The sequence below is a fragment of the Glycine soja genome, chromosome 19 (genome assembly GCF_004193775.1).
Source record: "Glycine soja cultivar W05 chromosome 19, ASM419377v2, whole genome shotgun sequence".
Classification (NCBI taxonomy): domain Eukaryota; kingdom Viridiplantae; phylum Streptophyta; class Magnoliopsida; order Fabales; family Fabaceae; genus Glycine; species Glycine soja.
In genome coordinates, this window is record NC_041020.1 from 43866215 (window position 1) to 43882983 (window position 16769).

The following is a 16769-nucleotide window of genomic DNA, read 5'->3' on the forward strand; positions in this document are numbered from 1 at the left end:
AATATATTTTCACCTGCCGTGGTTGAAAAAAGGATGATCCCAATTGGTAGCCTTACTACTCCCATGAGAAGTAATATTTTTTGAAAGGAAGAGAAGAGAAGTAAGTGATTGATTTGATTAATGATATTGTGCCATAGGAAGAGAGAAATAAAAATAAAAGAGAGTTGTTCATTGAATGTTGAAATTTGTTGTTGTCAAAATATAATCACTTTTTTGACTTATCATGATAGAAAAGAAAAATATTTCTTAAATACTCAATACACTACTTTAAACCAAGAGAGAGAAAGAAATAATATAAAAAATAATAGACTTAATAAGTATTTGATGTAATAAGAAGAAAGATAAAAGACAACGGATGATCTAACTGTCACTACTCAATAGAAAATGATTTAAAAAGTAATAATTAGATGTTAGAATACTTGGATGTCTAACTATCATTACTCATCAGAAAAAATTTGCTTAGTGTTGATTAATTAATTGTTTAGTATATGTTTTTACTTTTGAATTTTTTTTTGCCAATTACATGTTGATCTTAAAGGTAAAATTAGTATGTTTATCATCTAAATTTAAGATTGGTTTAGATTTTTTTTTTACTTATTATTATTTCAATTTAATCATGTAATTTTAAATTTAGAGCATAAAATACTAATTTAAACTATTTAAAATATAAGTTATTCTGTTTATTTTTTCATGAAGGTATCTCCTAACCAATAATTAAAGACTTAACCAATTATCCGACACCAATTTTCTTTCAAAATGATAACCAATAATTGCAGAACAATTTCTTTCAAAGTGAAAGTTCACGAAAGTAATCCAAATAATTGCATGTTTCTCAATAAATTTTATTTAATAATAAATAATGCATTTGAAAACTGTTGAAAAGCTTGCTATTAGCAATCGTTTCAAGCTATAAATTCAAGTTCATTCTAATACACACCTAGTAGCACGAATTGAATGTTTATTTCAGATTTTTTTGGACTGCGACATTAGATAAGCTGGGCACTTTTCTATGGCGAGTGTTAACTGTTAAGAAAAGAACTGTACTTTTCACTCATTCAATGCTTCAATTACTATCACTTAAACACGGGGTAGCCACCACTATTTTCTAATTGATTAACTGAAAGTGAAAGTCTCCAAGTAACTAACAGAAAAGGTTAGTTCAGTGGTTTGTGACTTAGATTTGTGAAATTCATTGTGCCAACACATTCTGGATTGGACGGACAAAAATTTACCATTGCAATCAATTGCAGATTTGAAAAGGAAGAAAAATCATTTACATGGAACCCAAAATTTTAACTTGGTAGCGACAAAAAAGTACACGAGATCTACATCGTCAATCAGTTCAAACTTAACGCAGGGGAAAAGAAAAGAAAAGAAAAAAAACAAGAAAAAAATACATGTCAAAAATTGCCATTTGAAGACTTACATCCACAAACAAGAAACAACGATTGCCACGGTGAAGATAACACCTTCAAATGTGTGCCTTTTCAAACTCAATGCACTCGAAGCATCAGCAGACATGCCTTTTCAAACATGGGTGATGTTGGTGGGGCCCTCTGGTGCTGGTGCTACTTGGGCTGAAATTGTTTGGACGAGGAGGTTGAGGAAGAGGAGTGGAAGTAACAGCCTGAACTTTTTGCAGAACCCTAAGTATGAGTACATGAATCAAAGAAATTGAATAAGTATGTATCATTCCATTGTCTTAGGAGTTGCATTGTCACGTAAGTAAGACCGACGAACTCAATATAAGAATAATTCCACATAAGGTTTGCACTATTCTTCAATTTTATTTATTTCTTGACTCTTACCCTCAGTAACCTGAACATAAAAAATTCTTGTAGATATTCTTGTCAATGTCGGATTTGGAAACATAATAAATTGATCACCATCTTGCCTAGACCAACTGTATGAAATATTAGGCCTGTTTGGATAAACTTGTTAAAAGTAAAAGATTTGTATACATGCATATCAACAAATTGAAGCTTGGGGTCTAACAAGAATCAAAGTTTGGTCCTTTTGCAGGTGCCACATAAGTTGTTTCCAACAAGTTATATTGAACAACTTATTAAAATAAGCTCAAAAGATCTTATGAATCACTCAGACGATATTTTTATAAATTATGTCACACACTTGCATAAGCATTTATGAGATAAGTCTCAATAAACTGTCCATGAATTCCTCTAAATGGGGCCATCCATTATCCTATTGAGCCATTGAGGAATAGTTATCGCGATAACAAAAGATTTAATTTCTTTTTTCTTCTATTTTTCTACATCTATTATAGGTAGCAGATAATGTCGTTTTAGGCATGGTTTCTTGGTTAGATATTACATGGGGTACATTTCTGAATTGGAACTCTAATTCTTTATAAGACTAACCCTTTTACTATATTCAACTTCCGTTAATAGATTAATTTTCTTTAAAACAAGTTTGTAAATTATAATTATTCTTAGCAAAATTAAGAGAATAAATTTAATTCATTATATAAAAGTAATCTCAACATTAGTTTTCTAATAAGGAGTTTGCACTTTCTTTCTTTTCCTGAATTGCACTCTCAATTTAAGAGTTCTTTTTTAGGTTAAAAATTGATTACTAATAGGAGGACATTGCTTTGCACACCAGTCAAATTACTAATACACCTAGCATAAGATGGGCAATTCTAATATTACCTTTCTGTATCAACAAATTCGTAAGTTCATTACCGACTGTGAATCCGTAAGTTCATTACGAATTGACAATCCGTATGACATACGGATTGATAATCCATAATGGACTTATGGATTTTAATCCGTATCAGCTTTAAAGAAGTGTGATATTAAAATTGTCCATCTTATATTGGATGCATCAGCAATTTGACTGGTGCGCAAAATAATGCCCTAATAGGAATGGAATGAGGTGGACTGTAGTGGGCTTCCGGGAGTCCATTTAGTGTCTTCATGGGCCTTTGGCGTGGACGGAAATGCCGATGTCACATTGGCACGCAGAACAAAGCATAGATAGTGAAAGATTGCGCAACACATTGACAACACACGATGAATGAACGGCATCGTGCTTCGTTGTAGTTGTAGACTAGACTAGCCTTGCTTTCTTGCAGGATTTTGGCGCATGGAACCTATCGGCGTCTCCCTGAATCGCGTTTTTCTGTTCTAAACTGCAAACTGATATGATCAGATAAATTTTTTTTAAAAAAAAGCAGTACTCCAGTAACTACTAGTAATTGGCAACCTACAATCCTGGCCGTCCGTTCCGTTGACCGATGAATATCAAAAACAGGCGATTCGCACTTCCCATTCCCATTGCCATCGCCAGCGCATACATCGTATCCAACAGCCGCAAACCCTTCCTTTCTTCTTCGTCTCGTTGGTGTCCCCTCTGATCCGCGCTGGCACAGAACCCATTGCTGGACCTTCCAAACCCTAGCGGAGCCACGCGCTGAATTTCGATGCGATGATCGTGCGCACGTGAGGCGGCACTATGATGAACACAGCTAACGGCACGATGATGTCACCGTCGTCTTCGTCGGTAACGGCGCAGTCGCCGGGACTGAAGACCTATTTCAAAACCCCCGAGGGGAGATATAAGCTTCATTACGAGAAGACTCACCCTTCCGGTCTTCTTCATTACGCCCATGGCAAAACCGTTACTCAGGTTTCCCTTAAACCTTTGCGATCATTCTTACTGTTATTGGTTTTGGGGTTGTAGAGACTTGCTTTCTTCAATGCTCATTATGCATAATCTAATTATCTATCTTTTTACATAGTCTTTCTTCGTGTTTTGATTCATTCATTCCTAGGGTTTTCCTTGTTATTCATTACATTCTTTTCTTATATTGACTCGTTGAGTTCCGATTCTTTCTTCTGAATTCAATCGTGGGAATGTTGGCATTCTGGGATGAGTTATTTACCTTGGCATTCAGTTCTACTTGTTATTTTATTGTCTTTTAGTTATTTTGTAGAATTATTTCTGGGAATTCTCTAATGCTTTTCCTGTTGTTACTGTTTATTGAGTTAAAATGGAACTTGTCTTAGCGTATGAGTGCGTTGTCGGTTTGATTGAATAAGCAGGTAACCCTGGCACATCTCAAGGACAAGCCTGCGCCTTCTACCCCAACTGCGTCCTCGTCGTCATCAAGTTTCAGTGCCAGCAGTGGGGTACGGTCAGCGGCAGCTAGATTGCTGGGAGGAAGCAACGGAAGCCGGGCACTTAGTTTTGTTGGAGGCAACGGTGGCAGCAAGAGTAATGGAGGAAATACTAGGATTGGTTCGATTGGTGCTTCAAGTACAAGTAGTGCAATGGCGAATCCGAATTTTGACGGGAAAGGAACTTACTTGATCTTCAATGTCGGAGATGCAATTTTCATTAGTGATTTGAATTCACAAGACAAGGTATATTGGTCGGAGTTTGATGAATTTTAATATAAGAATTTTGGATTTGCTTCATCAGAGGTTTCTTGTTGCGTGTAGGACCCCATAAAGTCTATTCACTTCAGTAACTCGAATCCTGTGTGCCACGCATTTGATCAGGATGCTAAGGATGGGCATGATTTGCTCATTGGTTTGAACTCTGGTGATGGTAAAAAAGTCTTTGCTAAAATTTAACTTTTCATTTTGTGAGGAAAATTTAAGCATTATGAATTTATTGTTCCTGTTTGTATCATTGTAGTCTACTCAGTGTCATTGAGACAGCAATTACAGGATGTTGGTAAAAAGCCTGTCGGGGCCCTGCATTACAACAGAGATGGTTCTGTCAATAACAGGCAAGATTTAATTACCCAACCCATTGTAATGTTTTAATTGTGTGTTAACTTTTCTCAGAATTGTTGCATGACTTAATTTGCTAGTGCTAGTAATTACATACAGTTTTGAATTTTGATTGCCATGTATGTTAATACACACTATCATTTTTTCTTTAGAAATTCCAGTATGTTGATTGAGCATTTAGTGTCAGTTTTTGAAGAATATATTATCAGAAACAAAAGAGCTGTTAATGTTATGTGCAGATGGTCCAACTTTGGTAATTTATATGCGTTGACTGTCACTCAGCAATCAAAATGAGTAAGTTATAGGTCTTGCTAATTGCTAATGAGTGTTCTTAGGACTCCAGTTAAGCAACACTTGATGCTCCTGTTAAATGCTTTCAATTACTTAAAAAAGTAAGTATTAAATATTGTGTTTTTGATGTAATAAATGCTTCTTTTTTTTTCATTTAATACTTCCTAGTTTTGTTTTCCTTATGGCACTCATTAGTATTTACCTTCTAGGAAGCACTGACACGTCTGTAGAATAACATGCTGGTGTGTCATACACTTTTCGGACACAACATTTGTTGGACACGCCTTTGTCACGTGTCGGATACCCCTTAATCTTGTCACAATTAAAAAACATTTTTTTTGGCTCATACACCTCTTCGACACAGCTAGTACACCTCTCTGACCCGGCTCGAGCACAAGTCAAGAGAGTGAGTTGATACCTATTCTTGGCTAAATGTGTTGGAGTTGGTGCTTCATAGTCTATTATAGATTATTTATTGTTCATGTTGTGGTGGCTGCCAATAATGCTGTTTTGTATTACGTTGTGCGCTCATTATCAGTTATCTATCCCAGTGCTTCACAATTGAGCCCATTTCAAGAGTAGATATTTGGTCATGATATAGATGGACTATTTTTTTTAATAATTTTCTTCCAAACCTTTTCCGTTTCCTATGGATTCCTTTTGGACAGTGGCCTGAAAGCTAGGAAGGACATTATTTCAGTTTGGGAAAACTTGTTGAGATGTGAATAATTTTTTAGTTTGAATGTCTTGGGATACAGGACACTTGCCTTGTTGACATGGTATTTCTTTGCTATGTGAATGAAGGTTTGATATAACCATGAGCCCATGACACAGCTACCATATCATTTAATGTGGGTGGAATCATGTTTATCAAATTCTAGTTTCATTGATGTGTATATTCCATTATGTATAAATTCAAACATAGTGGTTGAGCAAACTTCTAAATCCTTTGTGTGATATATGATAAAATATGGAAATTTCATTATCTGATTCTGTTCATCTCTGTTCTATTGATTATGAATTAGCATTTTTTATGAAAATGATTATGCTTGTTGAGGAATTATCCTTTTTAGATTATGCGATCTCTTATGGATAGGGGTGCCAATCAAATCCAGCAGCTTGGTTGGCCCAAAAAGAGCTCAGAATTGAGCCAAACATGAGCACATGGTGTTCCCAGTCAGTGGAAAAATTAGTTTAATTGTATGAAAGAATATTACTTGTTTCTCTCAAGTGTATTAAGTAAAATATGTTTATGTTGATACGTGGTTGACTTCAGTGGTTATAATTCTTGTCATTGAGTATTCTCTGAATTGTTACATTCTATAAATTTAATGTATTGGAATGCCAAAGACAGTGATTGGAACCTATCTTAATTGATGTATTTTCAATTCAACAGTCGTTGTACTTGTATTGCTTGGGTTCCTGGAGGCGATGGTTCTTTCGTTGTTTCTCATGCTGATGGGAATTTGTACGTATATGAAAAGGCAAGTGTCAATCATCAAGAGAGAAACTTATTTTATGGTTCATTTATGATGATCTTTCTTATGATGAGTTAAGTAGATTTTTACCTTTTTCTTTCTTATTTCAGAACAAAGATGGCGCTGGTGATTCTTCTTTCCCAGTTGTAAAGGATCAAACTCAGTTTTCGGTTGCCCATGCACGTTACAGTAAGGTAATGAATTTGATGTCCTTTTGATTTCTTGACAACTTATTGATATTCTACTTCTATTTTATCTTTTTCTTTCCTTTAGCCTATCTATTTTAATTTTATTGTAGTTAAACTCGGTTTTTATCACTTACTAGTAATGATTGCTTAGTTTTTTGTAGAATTTTGCTGCTTTCTCACTGAACACTTGATTGACCGCACAATTAATACATCCAAGGCGTAATTAGTTTTTGGATGAAATGATGAATTCTACAATTGGCACTTCTGTAGAATATTTTGCGTTACTATATCTATAATTTTCTTTTAAAAAAAAGAAATATTGGTCTTTGCAGAGTAATCCTATAGCGAGATGGCATATATGCCAGGGTTCAATTAATAGTATTTCTTTCTCGATGGATGGGGCATTCTTAGCAACTGTTGGGCGAGATGGTATATTCTTAATCCAATTCCATCCTCACTATGTATTATATCTACTTATTTTCATATTCTTTCAAAGATAACATCTGAAATTATTTTACTTACTGCATCCAGGTTATTTACGAGTGTTTGATTACTCAAAAGAACAACTTATATGTGGCGGGAAAAGTTATTATGGTGCTTTGTTATGTTGTGCTTGGAGGTTAGTCTTGTTTGGTTCTAGTCAATTAATTAATGAAATCGGCATTTATGGATCCGTTTCCTTTTTCCCTAGTTCACCTCTTTCTCTAGAGCTTATATAAAATAATATGTATCTTACTCTAGCTTGTGATTCTTCTGTTTTTGGTTAATTAATACTTTGAGAATACAATTTCACAATCATAACTCTGCTTTAACAGCATGGATGGAAAATATATTTTGACGGGAGGGGAAGATGATTTAGTTCAAGTTTGGAGCATGGAAGATCGCAAGGTTGTGGCATGGGGTGAGGGACATAACTCATGGGTAAGTTGTGTGTTAATTTTTTGTCATGTGCTTGTAGCAAACTTTGCTACCACAGGACTGATGTAGTTTGTGTCAAATGCTGTGATCAGGTCAGTGGAGTTGCTTTCGATTCATATTGGTCATCTCCAAATTCAAATGACAATGGAGAGACTATTATGTATCGTTTTGGTTCTGTTGGTCAGGTACTCAGAAAAATGTTTCATTATAATATTTACTTTTTCTATGTGTAGCTTTTCAGCCTATGTAAAACTCATCAATATACCTAACATAGATGGATCTGTGTGTAGCTTTTACTCTTTAATTAAAATTTTCCACATGATTTTTCCCTGTTGGCCTGTGATATAATTGACAGTTTCAAAATAAAGTTGTGGGTGTGCTTGCCTAGAAATTAGCTGATTGCTAGATGGTTTTGGTTTCAAATGCTTAGATAGAGTGGCACTGGTGTAATTTTCAGATTCAGTCATGGTTTTCAATTATTGGATCTGGGACTCGTTTCTAAGAATTTAGTAGATACTAGCATATGAACAACATACTTAGTTAAAAGCTACTGTGAAAGCTGAAGCAAAAATTATTTTACATAATTATGAGTACAACATTTTAGCGGCTTTCAGTTTCATACGATGAAGTTAGGCATTTATAATTTCTCAGAGCATCTGTCAAAATCAAAAGTTCAATAAAACATATGTTGCAGAATGTTGGGTAAGAAGATAGCACAACTAATATTATTTTGAAACTGATGAATGTTAGACAATTGACTCCACTCATCCCCTAGGGAGCAAGGTAAACTGTCTGTGGCTTCATTTAGAATGTCAGGTGATGAATTTTTTTTTAAAAAAATATGGTTGTAATTGGGATGGTTTTTGACTAAAATTTCTCAACCGTGTCTATGGATGTTTTTGCCTTCCAAGCTCTTATGTTTGGTCAAATTTTTGAACTAAGAAATTTTGGTGGTCAGGATACACAATTGCTTCTATGGGACCTGGAAATGGACGAGATTGTAGTGCCCTTGAGACGGCCACCTGGTGGATCCCCAACTTACAGTACTGGAAGTCAGTCATCGCACTGGGACAATGTTGTACCATTAGGTACCTTGCAACCTGCTCCGAGTATGCTGGATGTTCCAAAAATCTCACCGTTGGTTGCTCACCGTGTGCATACTGAACCACTCTCTGGCTTGATATTTACCCAGGAATCTGTGCTTACTGCCTGCCGGGAGGGGCATATTAAAATCTGGATGAGGCCAGGGGTTGCTGAGAGCCAATCTAGCACCTCTGAAAACTTGTTAGCTACCAATCTCAAGGAGAAGCCTTCACTTTCAAGCAAGATCAGCAGCAATTCTAGCTACAAGCAATGATTAAATCTTAATCTAAAGGGAATTTTAAGCAATTTTTTTATATGGTTTGTTTATCTTTATCCAGTTGGTTTCCTAGTTTTAACATAGTGATTCAAGTAAAGATGAACCAACTGGTCTATTGTATATTCAGTTATTCACGGATGAGCATGCCATTGATGGCACTGAGGATGGGAGAGAGAGTTCTCTCCAGCTGCCTGCTGTAATTATAAAACGGCTGTTATTAGGATAATCTGATTAGTGATTACAGGAATAATGTGAAAATTGGTCCTTGGAGATCGGTACTTTTGAAGTTCATACATACAAGCCATTATTTATTGTGTTGGCATTTAATTTTGTGGCTTTACATATTACTTCATCAACGTGAATTGCATGAAGCTGAATGCCATGTCGTGTGTGCTGATATTCGAATTGATGTGCGTGTGAAGCTCAATATGTGATAAATTTATTGTTTGACACTAATGGGAACTAAAAATTTTAAGTTTTTAGTTGCATTGCAAGTGAAATAGAGAGAAAAGAAAGACAAGTGAGAAATTGATAAGAATAGAAATAAAAGAAATGTGGTAGAGAAGATGTATTTATGAGAAGAAAAAAGAGGTGAATTTTTTTCTTTTTGTTAGCTTATTCAAATGGAAGTGTAGGTGGAAATAAATAAATAAATTTAATTAATTAATTTAGAATTAATATATTTAATTTAAGAGACTTTGGACATGAAGTGCAAAATTAATGATAAAGAATTAAAAATTAAATATTTAGAATTTCATAAAATTAAGCAGGGATAACTATTTGGGCGTTCAATTTTAATCATGATTACTAAATTTACTTTCTAAACGTTTCCCCTTGCTTATCCAATCGATGACAAATTCTGAAATAAGGCATGGAGTTGGGGTGAATTATGACAGCAACTAACAAGTTCATGAAAAATACAATGGCGAACCAACAATAAAAAATCATTAAACAGTACCATTATTCTGTTTTATTGCCATCATTAATTATTCTGGTTGTATAGCATAGAAGATAGCATATAGAGAAGGCAACCAAAATAGACATATCACATATGTATTCATCTTTTCAACCATCTTTATAGTACAAAATCCTTTGTGTTCCCCTAAAATTGTACACAAACCATCTTTCTTTATCTTTTCACCTACAGGATTTGCTCAGAAGTTTCTTGGCCTCACAGTTACAACTGGCTTTGAGTCAGCGGTCTCAACTCTCAAGGAATGTGATACTTGTGTATTCTCGCGAGTACCACGGAGTCAAAAAAGGGTGTAATGTGCTTAAATTAACTAGTCCATACATTATATTTTTATGTACAGCTAAACACCATCAATATCAAAGTATATTCTACATCAGCTCACATGCACTGCATTATTTTCATGATGTTGAGAATCGGTCAAAGCTTGGTGAGTGGTCGCAGATGAATATGATTAATGAGGCAGCACCACCTCTTGGGAACCAAGCCATCGTCTTCTCCACTTCAAAAACTCAATAAGAATATAAGCTCCACACATCACAGCTCCAAACCCAGTAAATGTAGCAAGTAGGATGGATAGAACGGCTTCCTTATTAAGCTGTTGTGCCACCAATGTATCAAAATAATTGACATTAGAGATGGAAAATTTTGACATTTTTTTTTTCAATGCAATTCGAAAACACTAAATTGAAACCCACTGATATACTATTATTATCTACATTTAACTTTCTTTTTATATTATTAAGTTATAGGTGTGAAATATTTACCGATTTTATCTTCATCAAAGAACCTACTTGATCACTTTTAGCGAGATTTTTTCTCTCAATTACGTATTTTCTATCCACAAGATTTAAATCTAAAACTTTCTTAGAAATTGCCTGTTGGAGTCCAATTTCACTTGAACCTAACATAATGTTTGATTTACATTTAACTAATTAGCATTAAGCTTACTGACCATGCTTCTATGCCTTCAACAAAGTTTTGCAAATAATCATTTGTTTTTATGGCCTAAACTTTGAATGCAACATGTCCACTTAGGCTAGAGGAGTTAACAGAGAAAGGGGGTGAAGGGGGAAAAACACACAATATTTCCTTACCAGTGAATAGAAAAGACGTCCAGCCAGAACCACCATAACAAACTGGGCAATTGCATAAACCCAAACATGTTCACACGTCACTAAGAACAAATTTGGGGGAATCAGTGCAATACCAAAGGCAGAATTCAAATGTCTAGTGTTGTCTAAAAGTAGAGAAAGTCCTACCCATAATTGTGGATGTCATGCTTGCAAGTAGACCTAGTATACATGAAAAAGGGAGAGAAATGGCAACGGCACCAGATCCCATACTTGAAACCTGCCCGACAATGATATCATCATTAGGAATTCATAGACACCAAAGGGAACATTATCAAAGAATATTAATACTTACAAGTAGCTGCTCAAGAAAACAAAAGTATGCCAGCATGTTGATGATCACAAGAATGGGGACATTTTGCCAAACCCTGTGAAAGTTCTATAAATCATTATTAAATGATATAGAAATATTTTCAGATAATGAATACTTAATAAAAACATTGGTTTCTCCTTGCCTGTATTGTTGGCTTCTACTCCTTGTCAAGTAAAGTGTCTGGCCATTTAGAACTCGTAGAAGAGTGACGGGTAGGTTCTGAACTTCCTGCTTGCACACATCGCATGTTCTGTTGCCTTTAATGCTAAACCATTTAACTGCACATTCTTGGTGTGCCAGTGCAAGTTCACCTTTGCAGCTGCACTCCATTTTAAGGGTATCAGAACCTTCTCCCAATTCTATCAAACAAATTCTGCAGACGGCTTCTTCTTCAGGAATATCTTCCCCATCCTCGTTTTCGACTGAACAAGAATATTCATAAGCACAAGATGGTTATCGATAAAGCTTAATCTGGATGCCCAACTCCTAGCCAATAACTGCTATTTTCACATGGGGAAAAATGAAAATTCTTCATAAAAAAATGTTAAAGAAATTCTGTTTTAAAATTTCAAAAATTTAAATTTTTCATGAAATTTCACATGCGAAAAAATGAAAATTCTTCATGAAATTTCACATTTTTAGTTATTTAAAATTCTATTTTAAAATTTTAAAAATTTAAATTATTCATAAAAAATATATAAAAAAATATTTAAACACACCCTAGAAAAATCCTATAAATCTTAGATAAATTCTCTATCCAAACGTACTCTTAGAAAAATCCTATAAATCTTAGATAAATTCTCTATCCAAACGCACTCTTAGAAAAATCCTATAAATCTTTGTCTCTAAGATAATAAGATGGAATGCTAGAATTGTTATGAAATGCACAAACTCGTAATTGGAAATTGTAGGACAACATTTGAGTTTAGGTATTTAATGTTTTTGAAAATTGGTTCACCTCCAACCAATTCACATAGGCCTAGCATACATAGAGGTAGATTTTTCATCCATCCCTTTTTGACTTTTATGCCACAAAAGTGGCTTTACGGTTTGAGGTTTCACACTTTATTACACAAGCAAGAAAAAGAGAGTTACTGGTGTCGTCAGGTGGAGATTTCGTAGATGTTGTGGCAATACTCCTTGCCAACCGTGGTGTGGTAGGAACAATACGAAACATGGCACCTACGTATGTGTTGCCATCTTCGGTAAGCACAGGAACTGAACGGGAACGATGCATCGGTAACTGCTGTCCTTTTTTCTGTAAAAGGAGGAAAGAATGAATCAGATAAAAGTGGATAAAAAATTATCTTGGAGACATCAAATATCCATATTCAATTATGATTTGGGAAGGAATAGAAGGGCATAGAAATAACATTTGCTTTTTAAAATTAGCATAGCAAACTATAGATAGTATTACAGATGTTAGTGTAACATGCATAAAAAACTATGAAAGGTTGAATGGGCTGGAATTGAAGAATGCATCTGATGAAGAAGGCAATTTTTAGTGAATTGGATGATTTTAAGTAAGAGTTTTATTTTGATCCACTGCCACCTTTTTCCACCAACATTCAATCGCATGCTGTCATATTAAATCAGTGTGATTTCTCAGGTAATTGTAATCTCAGCCAAACTCTCCAATAACGTGTCAACATATTATTAGATGCCAGTGCAGAAAAGAATTTTTTTATCCTAATGGTATATCAAAATTAATATGTCACCTAGGTACCGAATTTGTGTATTTGAAACTGACTATTATACTATTATACAGAACTTAATGCCAAACTCCTCCCAATAGAATGAATGGATGATCAACAGAGGCAAACGGATTGGCTGACTCAACTATACCACAAGCAAAATGAAATTATCATTGAAATTGATATTTTAAAAGGTGTGCAGCAGTGCAGGTGTTAATGCAATGCTCTGTGAGCTTGATCTGTTAAGTATTAAAATTGCTGCCAATTATTAAAAAAATAAATAAGTTATGATACACTTGACAAATTTGAACTGAAGAGATGTTAGGTGCATGTTACATGAATTCTGAAATAGTAGGATAGTAAGCAGACTTTTGAAACTGATGATGCAGAGGAAACAAATGCTGAAAGAACCATATCTATAGTAACAAACTAACAATACAGCATCTGTTTTACTGGTTTAAATTTGGATACTTTATTGACCGCCTTCACAAACAAATTTTGGAATAGAAGCTAGATGCATGTCAAAAAACAAGAAAAAAAAATGAGAGTGAGAGTGAATTCCAGATTTCTAATAAAGCCAACATCTAGTAATATGTATGCTAATTGTAAATAATGCACGTGTTACACACAATTTCATCATAAAAAAGCTACACAAAGCATGGTTAGAAGCATCCCAAGTTAGAAATGCCTTTTCCCAGAATGATTTTCCACTTTATTGTATGAAAATTTATTTTAAATAGCTAAATGTGATCATTACAGTGCAACCATAGTATAAGTTGCAAAGACACTCACAACATGTGTTGCTGGGTAGGAAATGTTCCCTCCATGCTCAGACTCCTGATTTGACTGAGCAATTGGAGTGACAGGTAGGGATGATATTTTCTTCCCATTAGGTGATGATGTTCTTGAAATAATAGGATCTTGCAGTCGTTCTGGGGGTGAACCTTCAAGTGCTGGGATGGATGCCTCTTCAACATCTGAACAAGTGTTGTGAAATTTAAAACTGAGCTTGGGAATAAGAGTTTTAGTAGTTGATTCATTTTTGGTTGAAGAAGGAACTTGGAACTCATTTATTTGGCTTCTAAGAGATGGAGTTGGAGGTTTGCTTGTTCTAAAAAATTCCTCTCTTGTTTCATCTAGCGTTCTTGTGGGTATCTCGGTAAGGCTTTTACTTCTCCCATGTGTATGTCTACTAGGGAGTTCCTCAGTTATTTCGGATGGCTCTACATCCTACACATCAAGAAGCCAAAATGAACTTTCATTAAAAATATAGGAGAAACATTACTTACCAAGCTGTAAAATAGTAAATCTCAAAGTTATACACACATATTTTCGCAACAAAACATAGTTTTCCCTATTTTTAGCTTATGCATGTATATTCTATAAGTATAGAAGAGACATGCTAACTGCTAAGAAGGTAGGCGTTAACATGATGTGGCTTTATGTAAGAGTTTTTCTATCTCGTGTATTCTGAACTGATCACTGCTTATGTGACAGAGGGCTATGTTAATAGAACCATACAGGTCACCAATGAATTGCCATTCAATATAACTATAGATGTTTTACTAATTTAGTTTGACCTAGCAACAGACACTACAAAATCATGAAAATCTTCAGAAGACAATATTGTCTATGCTTGATGAGTAATTGGATGCTTTGATTGGCCAGATTTTCAGCCTGAGCTAGTTCTGAAATTCCTATTACTTCCATAAATTCAATGAAATAACTCCTAAGAAACAATATCTGCTTGGCCAAATGAGGCAGCTTTGTGTACAACTAAAATTAGATATAGAGAAGACCAAAGCAAAATCATTCGTTAGAAACAGTGGAGATGATGATCATTGATCATTGTACAAAGGTATGAACTGATAAATACTCATGTGAATTCTAGTAAAAAAACTAATGTTCTAAAAGTTTTTAGTTTGAACACTAAAAACTATTGAAAGAACATGCATGATGAAGAAAGTGTTAGCTTAGCCTTAGAGTAAAACAAAGAAAATTAAAAATAGGCAACTGAAGGAAGTGGAAAACATAATAGTAAAATAGTACCTTTTGAATTGGGTTATAAGCTCTACTAGAACTAGAAGTGCCTTGGTCATTAATCTTGGGAAAGTGATGTGCTTCAGTGGCCATATATGAAGGGGTTCAGCGGAAAACCCACAAAGAGTTTGAGCTGACTGTATTTTGCAGAAAAGAATGGCGAAATCTTGCTGCGATCATTGGAGCAGGAAAGAAGCATAAAGAGAATTTAGAAAAAGGAGAAGACAAGTGGCATAAAAAGCTTCAAGCATACATGTTTCAGCTTTTCTGGTTTTTTAAGGTGGGGCACAAAAGTAAAAAGTTAAGTGAGACTATGCTAACTAACTACACTCTTTATGAGTTCAATGGTTACGTGTATGTAAAAAATATGGCTATTTCATCTTAAATGATTGTTTGAACTATTTTAAAATAATTATTTTTAGATTTTTAATAAATAATTTATTTTTCTCTTATTTTATAATATTTCTAGAAAAAAAAATAATTACTCATTTAATTCTTATATATGTACAATGCTATGTTTGATAAAGTTAGATGAAACATTACAAGTTATGAACTATAAATTCAAGAGTTAGAACCTTCTAAACTAGCTCATTTAAATAAAAGTGTTTATTAAGATTAACTGATAAGTTAATTGATAAATGTTAAAAAATGCATAATGATATATTTAATATTTCTTATATTTTCGATAATTTATCATCTTAAAAAGTAGGCTTAAATATGTTTGTAGTTCTTTAAATTTGGGTAATTATTTTTTTAGTTCTTTTTATTTTTTTAATCCCTCAAATTTTTGAAAAGTTACTTTTAGTCTCTCTTTATTCAATGTGTTCATGAATTTCCAATTCATAATGATTTTTAAACGTCAATTTTTTTTTTTGAAAAATGATTTTTGATAATTTTAAACCATCATAATATTTGACTCGAATGGTCTCGTGACTATTTTTTTTACATATTCAACTGGTTTTAAAGAAGACAAATAAAAAGATAGATGTAGAATTGTCGCGATTTTTTTTTTACATATTGTGGTTGTTTTAAATTGACACAAATAATTTTTAAAGAAATTAAATTAAAAAAAATTATAGTGAGGAATCGTCACGAATTGTGACACCATTAATAGAAAGAATGAGGCCGACTAAATGTAACTTTTTAAAAATTTGAGGAACTAATAAAATAAATTCTCTTTGAAGGACTAAAAGAATAATTAATCAAATCTAAAGGATTAAAAACATATTTAAGCCTAACAAGTATGATAATAATTTTATATTATAAAAGAATAATAAAAGTTTGGTGATTTTGCTCATATTGTTTAAAATTAATTTTTTAATAAATTAATATTGTTTTAAATCAAAATTTTCCTTTTGTTGAAAAAAAAGATATAATTAAATAAAATAAACTTATATTGTTTAAAATCAATTTTTTATTAATAGTCTTATTTTAAAAAAATAAAAATTGTATTTTCTTTATAAATTTGATTTTTTATCAACTTTTTTAGTGACCAAATGTTTTGAATAAAACTAAAAAATGTATTAATTTATTAAAATAAATAGTTTAACATTAAACAAAATAATACAAAAAGTATAATTCCAAATTTCATAATAACTAAGAAAATAAATATGACATCTAGTGT

At 33.5% G+C, this 16769-nt stretch overlaps 2 protein-coding genes across 4 annotated transcripts; one reads left to right on the plus strand and one right to left on the minus strand.

Moving 5' to 3' along the window:
* The first annotated feature begins 3013 nt into the window (after window positions 1-3013).
* LOC114400069 (dystrophia myotonica WD repeat-containing protein-like) lies at window positions 3014-9322 on the plus strand. Its single transcript, XM_028362335.1, has 11 exons — window positions 3014-3648; window positions 4065-4385; window positions 4464-4572; window positions 4663-4756; window positions 6448-6535; window positions 6640-6723; window positions 7050-7146; window positions 7249-7336; window positions 7533-7638; window positions 7728-7820; window positions 8594-9322. Exons 1-11 carry the CDS (start codon window positions 3475-3477, stop codon window positions 8990-8992), a joined length of 1653 nt encoding a protein of 550 aa, XP_028218136.1. The 5' UTR covers window positions 3014-3474; the 3' UTR covers window positions 8993-9322.
* Window positions 9323-10014: 692 nt separating this feature from the next.
* Window positions 10015-15380, minus strand: LOC114399448 (E3 ubiquitin-protein ligase MARCH7-like). 3 transcript variants are annotated; one of them, XM_028361636.1, is made up of 8 exons: window positions 15155-15379; window positions 13898-14335; window positions 12507-12669; window positions 11554-11833; window positions 11394-11466; window positions 11228-11318; window positions 11063-11142; window positions 10015-10563 (listed from the first exon to the last, which is right to left on the minus strand). In XM_028361636.1, exons 1-8 carry the CDS (start codon window positions 15236-15238, stop codon window positions 10420-10422), a joined length of 1353 nt encoding a protein of 450 aa, XP_028217437.1. In that variant the 5' UTR covers window positions 15239-15379; the 3' UTR covers window positions 10015-10419. The 3 variants fall into 3 exon arrangements, with proteins under 3 accessions (XP_028217437.1, XP_028217439.1, XP_028217438.1); XM_028361638.1 differs by lacking the exon at window positions 13898-14335 and having other exon boundaries at window positions 15155-15377; XM_028361637.1 differs by lacking the exon at window positions 11063-11142 and having other exon boundaries at window positions 10447-10563; window positions 15155-15380.
* Window positions 15381-16769: the final 1389 nt, after the last annotated feature.

What these genes read in the sequence shown, in the direction of transcription:
- LOC114400069 (XM_028362335.1), top strand. Translation starts at nt 3,475, where the DNA reads ATGATGAACACAGCTAACGGCACGATGATGTCACCGTCGTCTTCGTCG. An exon ending in GTGAGGGACATAACTCATGG is followed by an intron (nt 7,639 to 7,727) that starts GTAAGTTGTGTG and finishes TGCTGTGATCAG; the next exon opens with GTCAGTGGAGTTGCTTTCGA. An exon ending in GTTTTGGTTCTGTTGGTCAG is followed by an intron (nt 7,821 to 8,593) that starts GTACTCAGAAAA and finishes TTTGGTGGTCAG; the next exon opens with GATACACAATTGCTTCTATG.
- LOC114399448 (XM_028361636.1), bottom strand. Translation starts at nt 15,238, where the DNA reads ATGGCCACTGAAGCACATCACTTTCCCAAGATTAATGACCAAGGCACT. An exon ending in CTTATAACCCAATTCAAAAG is followed by an intron (nt 14,336 to 15,154) that starts GTACTATTTTAC and finishes CTTGATGTGTAG; the next exon opens with GATGTAGAGCCATCCGAAAT. An exon ending in GACGTCTTTTCTATTCACTG is followed by an intron (nt 10,564 to 11,062) that starts GTAAGGAAATAT and finishes GTGGCACAACAG; the next exon opens with CTTAATAAGGAAGCCGTTCT.